Here is a 12311-nt window from a genome sequence, read left to right on the forward strand (position 1 = left end):
TAGGAAACTGGTGATTTTCTATAGAACTTTTGATTTGATTTGTAAACAGTAAAGATCAAAGTGCGGTGATGAATTATCATCACAGAAGTTCGAGATAATGTGATGTCCACAAAACTGCATTTCATGCCAGGACACAGTGTACAATCTAACTGTGTTTTTGTAATTCCCATCATTGGCCAAAGGATGAATCAAAAGTTTGCCTCTGAGGTAATGAATAACTACTTCAATAACAACGACCAATAGACTTGTGTACTTTGGGGAACATATGGATAAGGCAAATTCTTCCTTCGTTCCCTTTAAAATTCTGAATCCTTTTACAAAAATGAAATACTTTTTTGGGCAGATTTATGTTCCTTTAAAATACTCAGACAAGATTAGAGGATGCTGACGCTTTCTGTGGATAAATGAAAGAAAAAGCAGTTTGACTTTTGACAACCGAGTGACAACATCTCTCCCACACTTGTCATCTTCAGTCTGAATCTCAGCAGAGATGTACAGACACCAGTAAATACGTGCGACATCTGGAAATCTCACTTGAATCCATTTCAATTACCAAGATACATTCACGTTAAAAGGCCAGTGAAAGTTAAAGAAAACCTCTGAGCGAGGAAGCCATGCAGAGCGATGACTGCAGGAGGTGGGGCACAACTGTTGCAGGTTAAACAGCTTACACTATAGGAGGGGGATTTGGGCATCTATAATAGAGGCACAAATATTAGCAGGATTATCTGGAAGCCCTGTTGCTAAGGTGAATAACATTAAAATCCTATTTTCAAAGATGACCAAAATCCCAAATTTTATTTCCGCCTTACTCCTCACCTCATCCAACAATTAGTCCGTTTCATATTCTCTCACATCAAACTCCTGTTATGCCCGCCACACACGGCCATTTTAACAATCTTATCAGTTCCCAGCTCGCCACACTGAAGAGCATAAATCTAATAGATTCCCATCTCTGCTTGTCCACATGCCGAAGTGTCCTTGAGCAAGACACGGACACCCCAAATTGCTCCCAATGGAGTGACAGCGCCTTGCATGGCCGCAGCCTCCACTGGTGCGTGAATGTGTGTGTGAATGGGTGAACGTGAATAGTGATGTAAAGCGCCTGGGGACTGCTCGCAAAGTTGAAAAAGTGCTATATAAGTGAAGTCCATTTAGCATTCTATAAACTTTGGGCAAAACATGAAGTTTGCTGTGTCAAGATGAAAACACAGACCGAGGCCCCCGTTTACACGACAACGAATACGAGTGTATCGGCAAAACTTTCTTCACCTTTGGGGGGTCCGTTTACACGGCACCAGTGTGCGGATCCCTGCAGAGACTGCCGGAGGCTGAGCACTCTTACTGCGCATGCGCACATCTCTCCCCCTCCCTCCTCGTCTTTCCGCTCATTCACTTGTAAACAAACATGGCGGACCCGTAGTGGTTTTATCGTCCATATCAGTAGTTGTATAGTTGAGACTCTCCCCTGATAGCATCCGATGTGTCATCAGTCTGTACGGATGTCGGGTGCTCTCCATTTTCTTCACGTTTATAGTGTATTGTTCTCTGCACAAGTCTGTGTGGTTTCATTACAAAATCAAGCAACAGCACCCTCCCGTGGCCTGGCATACTAACTACATCGTTGTCTCTGTGTCCGCTGCTGCAGTGTAAACGCACTCCTTTTTTTTAACGGATTAGGTGTTGTCACGTGAAACGCTGTCGTGTAAATGGGTCCTAAACTGCCTATGATGTACGTGAGTCTCCGTGATTGCACAAGAACAAAATTGACATGTGCGCCATTCATCATCAAAAAAGAAACTTGCAGAACCCTTGTGGCAATTATGTGTTTGGAGAGAAATTGTGAAATAAGTTTTTCCTTTTCATCACGCGTACTTTTTTTGACGAGTTTTCCCGTTGTAGCCGGAAAGCTTCTATTTAGGTTCAGTACATAATTTCATACTGCATTTCTATTGGTTAGTTAGTTGACGTAGGGCACAGCAGCAGTCACAATCACCCCAACTTTTGGACACCGTCATCCTTTTATTGCAAGTTGTCTTTGGTCGGAAGACCATGACTACATCCATAGTGGAACTTGGCTCACAGTGGCCGTAGGACCGCTGATTTAGAGCCAAGGTATTAACAAGATTCTCTCACAATTGTTATGGTTTGTTTGGGACGGCCAAATGAACGGGCGTTAAAAGGAGGAAAAGTATGTGTTTTGTCCACATGATTGTGTGTGTTCCTTAAAGTCTGAGGCGTTGATTTGTAATATGTACATGTGCAGGGTGTGAGAGTTGTACTTCATTAGTTGTGCAGGCCTCTCGACTCCCATAGGATTCTGGATCAGTGCGTCTCACTCACACACCGGCAGGCGCCCTGAATACTAATCCGGAAGGTGTTAGCATCTGCTTTTGAGTGTGTATGTGTGTCTTTGTACATCTGTATGCATGTGCATCCAATAGAGGGACGGTGGGGGGTGAGGTGGAGCTGCGCAGTGTGACAGAGAGTTGAGATTGGAGTGAGTATGTGTGCATCTGAGTGTGACAGTGCGCGCCATGAGGGCATTACGACTGTGTGTGCGTGTGTGTGTGTGTGTGTGTGTGTGTGTGTGTGTGTGTGTGTGTGTGTGTGTGTGTGTGTGTGTGTGTGTGTGTGTGTGTGTGTGTGTGTGTGTGTGTGTGTGTGTGTGTGTGTGTGTGTGTTTTATGGACACAGTCTGAGGTTAATAAATATTGACAGTGAATTATCTCTTCTGGCAGGGTCGCAGGTGGGTTCGACGGAGCAGATTGGACACCCTCGTGAGAAAGAAAAATACACACCGTCTAATCCTTGGATTTTTTTTTTTGTACGTCTCTATTCCAGCAGTATTTAAGTGAGTTTTTGAGAAAGGCACTAATGACGAGTTGTGACCATGTAAGCCCTTGACCACAATCGATACCTGCCTGAGACGATACAGCTGCCTCGCTGATATGGATTCTCCACAGTTTCTGTACTGGCTGGAGGCCGCCCTATCATAACAGAACACAGCGATTAGCTGCTGCAACACACTCACATCAGAGTAACAGAGAGCGAGGCGAGATAAACAAGAGGAGGGAGATAAAAGGAAAGAAAAGTGAAGTGGAGGACAGAATGGAGGGATGAGAGGAGGGCGAGACACAAGAAGTGTGAGGGGAGCACAACGGGATGTTATTGTTGCAGAGCTACTTAAGAAAAGGATTTGCTCAACAGCTGAGAGACAGTCACACATAGAGTTTTTATTTAGCCCACTCAATGTGCGTGCGGGGAGTGGTGATCGATTACTGCAGCCCGGCCCCGTGACATTGCCCAGTCATCACTCTTCACACACACCGAGACTAATATTCCTTCACTGACACAGATTCAAAACATACAGGGAAGGAGGGCCTGTTTGCCTTCGTCTACAGCTAAGTCAAGAACAAATCTGTTACATAGCGTAATGATGCATAACCTTGGACGTGAATGATACAGTAAAAAGAGGGGGGAAAAAACACACACCTTGCAAGGTTAAATTTGCACATCGGGAAGCATTAGTGTAAGAGCGCACTGAAATATCAGTGCCCACACAGACGCTACAGCCCGCAGGACTTAAGATGTTGACAGTGAGCCAATTTTAGGTTCACACCTCTGTTTAATGATCGGCATGCATACCATTACAGAAACGCACACCGCCAGAGGCAGATAGATGCTTGCAACCATCTCTCAGCAGAATTCAACATTATTGTGGAGAGTGTCTGTAGTAACTGGACAGAGAACCAACTCAATGTTGACTTCTTGTAACAAGAAACACCCCAACAATGAAAACTAACTCCACCAACTCAACATCAAAAGATGATATGCAACACCACAATGATATCTTCAATGACGTCTACAGATAAAGTTGATTTATTTGTTCACACTTTGTGTGATATTTAACTATTCACTCAGACAATCACAAACCTATAGTGACAGGTGCCACGCAAATAGCTTAAATATCATTGGTAGCAATTAGGGTATCAGCGCCATCAGAAAGGATGTTTTAAAACATGGGCATGGCATTATGGGGATCAAACTGCTGGCCTCGGGACTGGAATTTTATCAGCTCTACCACAGACGCTGATGTAAACACAAAACAAAGCATTTCAGGAAAGTTTGTTCAGTTTTGCCACCTAAAGGAATGCTTACCCAGCCAAAACAGCACATTAATAATCACATTCACTGGCATGCCTGATGAACAGGACGTGTCGCTCTATGAGTAGAGCTACACAACTTTAATGCCACTAATCTATTCCTGTCTGTGTGCTGAATTATCCTTATCCAGGAGGCTAAGCACAGGATTCCCAGAATGGTGTGCGAGCATCTCGCGTGGTAGTGGCCGCCAATGATGTGTGCGTGTGTGAATGTGACTGATCTCGCAAGGCACGTCAAGACTGCTGAAGTGATACAAAAAATGTCCAGTATAAGTGAAATCCATTTATCATTTGCCATCTGCCCTCTTAGAACTGTCAGTTGCACTCATTTCCAGTGGAGTCTGTCAGACGATCTCCAGCAGAACTCCGTTCAGGTGAGGAGTAAAACATTCATCCATAGAAAAGCGCAAATGGACCATTGGCATCTATTAAAACCCATGGACATTATGATTCAATGCAGGAGAATTATTCAGTTTCTTTTGGACGCTCACTCTCAGCTCTGTTAAATATGAAATTATATTTGTCCAGACTGTCCTCTGCGGCACCTGCTTGAAGACACCATTGATTCTGTTGAACATATAGGGGACTGTGGTAGAAGTAAAAAGGTTTTGTTTTGTGGCAGTATGCCCCCTGGCTGCCTGGAGGGGGAGACTACAAATCAAAGCAGATAGTTGGGGGGGGGGGGGCTTGGGACCAGCGTCTCTACCCATGAACACATGAAATGACAGCACGGGCGCCCAAAGGATAAGACTTTCTGCAGCTGTTTCCCAGAAATACCCAGAGTATTAAGACATTTATTGCTTTGATTGATTTAGCATCAACACTGTCTGGACATATAAAAAAAAAAAAATGAAACAAAGTGCCTTTAAATGTGCAGGGTGATCTTGGACATTGTGCTTCAGTTTCTGGAATGTCTGCTGTGGTGCTGAGAAGTGGGTATACGCTTGACTTTTGCCTTTTTTTTTCTTTCTAAAGCAGGCCAGCAACACAATTTTTTTTAGGAAACAGTGGCATGAAAGACTACTCTTATCTAGTACAAATCAGTTCATAGTTTTTGCTCATTATCACATTTTTTTCCATGTAATTTATTTGCCTTGTCATGACTTGCCCTCGTCTGCCTCTGATTGGCTTGTCAGCCTGTATGCCGCATTGACAGTAACCAATCAGACTAGTGGATGCAGCGAGTACGAACCAAAAAGAGGCAGAGTAGGGCGAGTCATGGCTTCATCATCCTAGAGAAGAAAATAGGCAATCTGGCTTGTAGATACTGCGGAGTTGTGGTATTTGAAAGTGGGTGAACACAGTGCTGACAGAAAAATACGTGGGTATACCCACATATACTTTGGACTGCATCACGGGTGGTCCTATAGATATTTACATTACTTGATGTTTAACCACAACTTCGGACTTATTCATGAGTCTTTCAATGTACCACCATCGTCGTCATGTACTGTGGGGTTGAATGTGAGGAGCGCTTACCTTTTTGAAGAGCAAGGAGTCATCCATGTGCTCGGCAAAGACTGAGGTGAGCCGGTATTGGTTCTCGGTGGTTATATCTATCTGGTAGCCGGTGAGGACGTAGCAGACGGTGCGGAACTCCTGGATCTTCTTCTGAAACACCTCCTTCAGCCTCTGGTTCCTGAGCTCCGAGCTTTCTATCTGCTTACGCAGATCTGCAACACACAAAGGTTAAGATGGATACATTGATCTTGCCGGTTAGTAATGCATAGTAAGCCTGGCGGGCTCCTGTACTTTTACTCGCGCTCTGTATGTACATGTGAAACTCTTTCAATCCTCACTTAACCAGCCACATGAGCACAATTTCTTCTCAGTGGAGTTCTGCGAGTGAACGCTCGGCTCACTGAGCTCATGCAGCATAGATGGATGGCTCCATATCAAATCTACACTCCCTGCAGCAGTCCATCTGCTCGCTGAAGGTCTACCAAATACTATAACGCAGAGTGTGGTGCCGACTAACGCAGTCAGCTGCATCTTTAGCTGGGAGCGGGGATAATCACGGAAAACAGAAACAGAATGGGGCTCCATATTAATTTGCTGGAAATCAATTTGCAATAATTACTTTAATTTAGAAACTTGATTTGAGAAGCCAGAAATGACTGTCATAAAAAAAAATAGTTGAAGAAGACAGACATGCAACTGAGCTTATATAACTGCACAAGCACACTAAATGTAACAAAGAAACTAATAGTTAACAACATGAAATTGCTTGTTCTCTGACTTTGGCTGGGAAACAAGCCTGGAGAACAACTTTTAAGTGAACCGAGACATCCTTAGGCAGAGTGTATCCTCTACCCTTTTCAAAAGGTCCAGACAACTCTGAAAGTTGGACAGATTGCTCTAATTAAACAGCAGTGAGTATCAATGCCTAAATTCGCAAGTTTCCCTCCTCAGTCACTGCATCACACACACAATAATCCTCAACCTGGTTCCTTCTGTTCATGCCACGCAGAGCATTTCTCACTGTTTATTTCTGTAGAAGTTAAACCTCAAAATTCGCCAGCATTGATAAAGTGAGCAGGAACAGTCCAGAGAATGGCGAAAAGTCCGAAAAAAAAAACTGAGCAGATGATTAACTCAACACTTCTGAGATGCTTAAATTTCCTTCATATGATGTGTAATTAAGTACTTGCTCAAACAAGCTCAAAAGATTGACTGCCAGCTTCATATTATAATTTATCTTACTTAAATGATCTCTTAGCCTGCCACTCAAACCCTCCCTTTCATATAACTGGACTTCATGTTTTTTCGATTTTTAATCAATCCCACCATTCTTCTTTTCATATATTTTAAGCTTATTAAATTTTCATCACTTGGGATGACTTCCAATTTCAGCTTAAGATACCGTGCCAGATTGGGCAAAAACAACAAAAAAAATTCTTGCCGACCTCAACATTGCAGGGTTACAGGACAATATTAACGAACCAATAAATTCCAAATCCTGTAACAAAAACATTGGCAGAGGTGGGAGGTTATTTACTTCAACCAATCGCAGTGCAGGGAAGGGACAATTGAAAATCACGCCAGGCTGGTACAGCCAAATCCTGTGGCTCAAGTCCTAAAGCTTACTCAGCGAAAAGTACAGGGATGGAGAGGAAAGAAAGGAAAAAGAGAAAAGTAAACACAAAGCTTGTGAATTAAACAGTGGATTATGGATGTACAGTGAGGTAAGGACAAGACAGAAGAAGCCGCTCAGTGATTCATCAGAGATCCCCGAGTGGTACAGCTGGGATGATACAGGGTCACCTGAGGAGGTCGGACCTAGAACCTTTTTTCAAAAAGGAATATTGAAGCGTAATCGGAGAAGTAGAGAAGATGTCTCCTTCGTTAACCAAAACTAGGAGCTTAGTGACAAGAGGAGACCTGAAAGCTGAATTCTCTCTATTGTGCAACCTTCGTAAACTTTACAAACATCCATCGAGGCAGCATTCAAACTCCGCCTCCAGATGCGGGATCAAGCTTGCTGTGTGCCGCCACAAGCTCGAGCTCGCCGTTACGGAGTGTATCAGTCATACTTTAATCAATTTAGCAAGTAGCTTCGCTGGTGCGTGAACCCCAAAACTCTTTCGCATGTAGCATGCAGCATGGTTCGTTAAAACCTCCTGATCCACTGAGCAGTGAAGCTAATGAGCGACATCTGGTCCAAATGTCACTGGTGATTAAGTTGCTGGTGTCGTACGGGCTTAGCTTTCGTCTCATCTTGATATTTTGACAGAACTTTATTTACAGCCTACCTTACTTCCGTCATTAATAATCTCATTAATATTAAAGAGTCTCCAAACTGCTGACGTCGCTCGCCCTCTCTCTTCTACCTGTTGCTGACGGATGACGTCACGTGATACCCGCCGGGGAGTATCAGGGATCTTTTACCAGTACTCCATGCCATATTTATCCTGAAATGGTATACTGTTATCAGCACATTAATACATGCTTTACTCATTGGTGTGTTGGAATATTATAATTTGGAATAAACAAGAGCAAACAATATACTAAACTATGACTAATGCAGACCAGGAACAGTGGCGTTTTAAAGCCATGTGACATAATGCTTCATATTAAGAGATCTTACATATCCATATTTCCCAGAATTTTGTAAAATTTAGGGTCGGTTCTCCACAGAAATTCAAATTTTAGGTGTGCCTCTCCCCATTGGAAAACTAATAAGCAACCTCTGCCCTCGCGGGGTGATCTTTAACGTTTGATGCACCATAGTCATCATAAACTTAGTAGAAAATCAATGAAGTTAAGGCAATATTGGAGAAGTAGAAACTTGCTGCAACATTTTGACTGAACCGGAGGCTTTTTTTGTAGAATTACAAGGACACATTGATAATGAAACAATACTACAGCCTCGAAGTAACAAAAGAATTGACTCATTTTTCAGCATCACCTCCGAACAGAACGTTCACAGCTGCACCTCAAAGAATGGAGGCCAGGATATTTGCTTTATGTGTGAATTAGAGGACAGAAATCGGTAATCCCCTGCAGTGGCACTGAAGGTCAAGGCAATACCAATCAGAGAAACTCAGTTAGACAGACCTCCCATTTGTTTGAATTCACAAGTGTTAAGTTTGATGTTATCATCACATCCAAAAATGCTGACTCGAACAAGTAGAATGTAGATGCGTTTTGATCAATGTGAGGCATCACTGCCTTCATACTTCTATGCCTCCCTTTCATTGGCCTGGTTGTTGGACATTACATCCAGTAGAGGGCAGTGCAATTTAGTGTAGACAAAGAGATAAGTGTTTTTTTTGTTTCTTTTTAAGAGCTTTTTTGTGCTGATATCCGGACGAGGTAATGTCATAGATATGCTTGTGTACATGTACACATTGGCAGTCTCTCTTTGAAGGGATTGTTATTTCTGTTGTCTTCCAAGTCATGTTGTCCTCTTTTATCCTCCCGCTGGTAGAACATGAGCTGTATAATAGCTATATAACTCGGTAAATAGTACTGGCCTTAAAACAGATCCCTGTGGGCCACCAGGAGTCTTTTTTTTATTCGGTGGTTTGAGCCACTGCAGACACAAATCTTAGCAAACCCTTGCTTCCAAGGTGGAACATTTCGAAAACGCTCGAAATCCATCTCCATGGAAAAGGACGGAAAAGGCAACATCTTCAAAACACTCCAAATCTGTTCTCATGAAAACAGGGAGAAAATGTCACTTTTTGAAATTGCTCCGACTGTCTCCATGTAAATGGGGGAAAGCACAACTTTTATAAAATGCTGATACTGCACACGCGCACCTCGGACGTAGTAAATAGTTCTTCTGCACGTTCACTAATAGATCGACCATTACAACAAGGTTTGCCTCCAGGGTGGCATGAATCCCAGTATCTGTTCTCCTGGGACTTGGGAGTTTTATATTTGCGAGTCGAACGTAATATTAACCCAACTCTGTTGTCTGCCCATACAAACTTCTGTGTACTCACCATTGTTAATGTTTATCACGTTTGCTCTCTGCATGCATTGGTGTACAGTTTCAATACAAAAACAACCAACAACCAACCAACACTGCCGACTTGTGGTCTGGCATGCTAACTACATTGTTTTCAGCATTTTTGACGCTTCCATGTAAACCGACATTGTTTTCTATATGTTGACGTGTAATTCTAAACCAAAAAATACAAAAATATTGCATTTCCACTCGTTTATTGTGTAAACGGGGCCTAAACGCCATAAACAAACTTGAATTTTCTTGATGAGGTAATAAATCTACTACATTGCACGATTAATACATAAAAATAGGTACTATTTTTTAAATCTATTAAAGGGAGGATTAAAAGGATTAGATACAAAATTTTACATGTTGGCCTAACTTCAATATTGCTGTTTTTTGATTGTTCTCAATGGTTAAATCCATTTTTCTACAGTGTGACGCAGTCAGCGCACATTTTGTTTGTTCCTTATATAGACTCATTTCATTGACACGCTCCAGTGTTGATTTAAAACTAAATCCTAACTGGCAATCAGTCCAACTACTTCTCTATAAACAGCTACATAATTGCAATGCGATAAATAATCATTTTAAACATTAAAGGAGGTTTGATGGAGTTGTGTCGCCAACGACAACACATACATCAGACGTAGACTTTCTAAGTGAGAGGTTTAATTACATAAACTCTAAAAGCCTGGGTTAAGTAGCCTGTTACTGAAGATAAATTGATCGGATGTATACGCCAAGTGTTAATGAGGGATAAAACATCTTTGAGCAATGTAGTTGGGATGAAAGCTGAATGACATGATAAAAGTGGATGTTTAAGTCGTCTCAGAGAAAGTCAGAAGACTTCACGTAAATCTTGAGCGATATGTAAGCGATTGGCTAGAAAGTCTAACAGCCGAGCGTGTGTGTCCGTCTCCCGGGTGATTGCCGGGGTCCTCACAGGTGTCAGTCAGCCGTGATAAATACTGTTTCAAGGCTTCGCTAATATGACAGAAGTGTCACCTTGTGGCAGTCATCAAACCGCCTTGAAAATGGCTGGTAATTCTCAAGTTTCAGCAACATCCAGCCGAGCCGTCATGTAGACGGGAACATGTCCTTATCTGTGTAATCACAACCACAAGTGTGTTTGCGTGCACACTGTCGCGTCAGTGCCAGTATGTCACAAGCCAGCGTGGAAAGATTTTTTTTTTTTTATTCACAAAACTTTTGAACTTCACGGAAAGTTGGTGACTTTTGCTCTTAATTGGTCTCTACAGACAGACACTCAGAAGTTGTCAAGAAAATGCCAGTGATGAGGGAATTTATTTTTGTAGAGTCATTCGTCAACCTGACTGTCTCCCAAATAAAACGCCTGCACTTTAAAGGAAATTAATATAAAAACAGTACAACATAGATAAAATATTTGTTGTTTGACCAACAAAAAATTACTTATTTTTTCTTTTAAGCTGGTGACTGCTTTTATATACGTTTGGATAATAATTCTGACTCTAAACTCAGGATGCTTTACAGTATTTGTAAAAGGAAATAATACTGTAGATAAAGCAACATTTATCTATATTTACAAGTGTTCCATTTTTGATCAACTGAATTCAGAATTTTTTTTTAATTTGATATTAAACCATTTTTATAAATGTATTAAAAAATAACTGGAGACCACACAAGGGCTGATACCGTCTGAAAGGTTTAAATGAATTTCCCAGTTAAGTCTGTTTGTATCCACAGTAAACAATCCATATTTCTAAATGCATGGTATTAATGTAACAAAGACTCACACCCCGACTGAATAAGTGTCACTTTAAACATGTAAACCTTTACTAAAGAATTGCCAACAAATTCTTAAAAAAACCTTTGACAAGTTGTTACATGGCCTTTCAACTGGAGATGAGAAGAGAGATCACACGCTCGGGTCTCTATCATCAGCTGGAAAGTTTAATTGTGCACACCGGCAAGAAACTATTATCATTCCAGATGAAACGAAGTGGCACTCGGGGAGAATGTACCAGGAGGATGGGACAGAGACGACAGGAATGAAAGGAAGGAGTAATAAAAGGAGAGAGACGGATCTTGTCGTTGGAAAAAAAGGAAAGAGAGAAAAGAAATGAGATGAGTGCCAGCGACCGGGAGCACCGTGGACCTCAGAAGACAAATTAGCCAACAGACTTGCACCACTCAACTGCCTTAAACTTCCATTATATATTTAACCCCGTCACAACTCCACTTCCTCCGCGACTGTCTGTCACAGTCTCACTAAGAGGAAAGAGGCATTAGTGACTTGAAATATAAATGAAGCTGCTCCCAGTGGACACATTGGAGATTGCCAGTACAGGCAGGACACTTCATTGGTTTTTCTCTTTTGATTCTTATCTGTTTCTTTACGCCCTCTTCAAACTAATAATACTAGGTTAATGACTGTCAGAGAACATGTATATGCATAGTTGTGTTTAACTTGAATATTATGAAGATGCTACACACGTTTGGTTACAACTCCTAAAAAGGAGAGTGTTAGTATCCCTCAGTGGACATGATTGATTCTTTCAATTTGAAAACATAAAAAAAACGGTCAGAAACGGACATTATATTTGATTAAATTCAATTCACACATAAATAGTGTAAGAAACGGGCAATAAATAATGAATAACGCAATTTACTGTGTCACATTAAGACTGTAGTGTACAGGATTCGGC

At 41.7% G+C, this 12311-nt stretch overlaps 1 protein-coding gene across 1 annotated transcript in view; it reads right to left on the bottom strand.

Annotated features, from left to right (window-relative positions):
- The window catches only part of mad1l1 (mitotic arrest deficient 1 like 1), an 86453-nt gene that overhangs the window by 22696 nt on the left and 51446 nt on the right, over positions 1–12311 (bottom strand). The window contains exon 17 of the mRNA XM_080462991.1: positions 5646–5839. Within this exon, the coding sequence (XP_080319117.1) occupies positions 5646–5839 (194 nt within the window). The remainder of the gene's footprint in view (positions 1–5645; positions 5840–12311) is intronic.

Source organism: Lipophrys pholis (genome assembly GCF_963383615.2).
Source record: "Lipophrys pholis genome assembly, chromosome: 5".
NCBI classification, from domain to species: Eukaryota; Metazoa; Chordata; class Actinopteri; order Blenniiformes; family Blenniidae; genus Lipophrys; species Lipophrys pholis.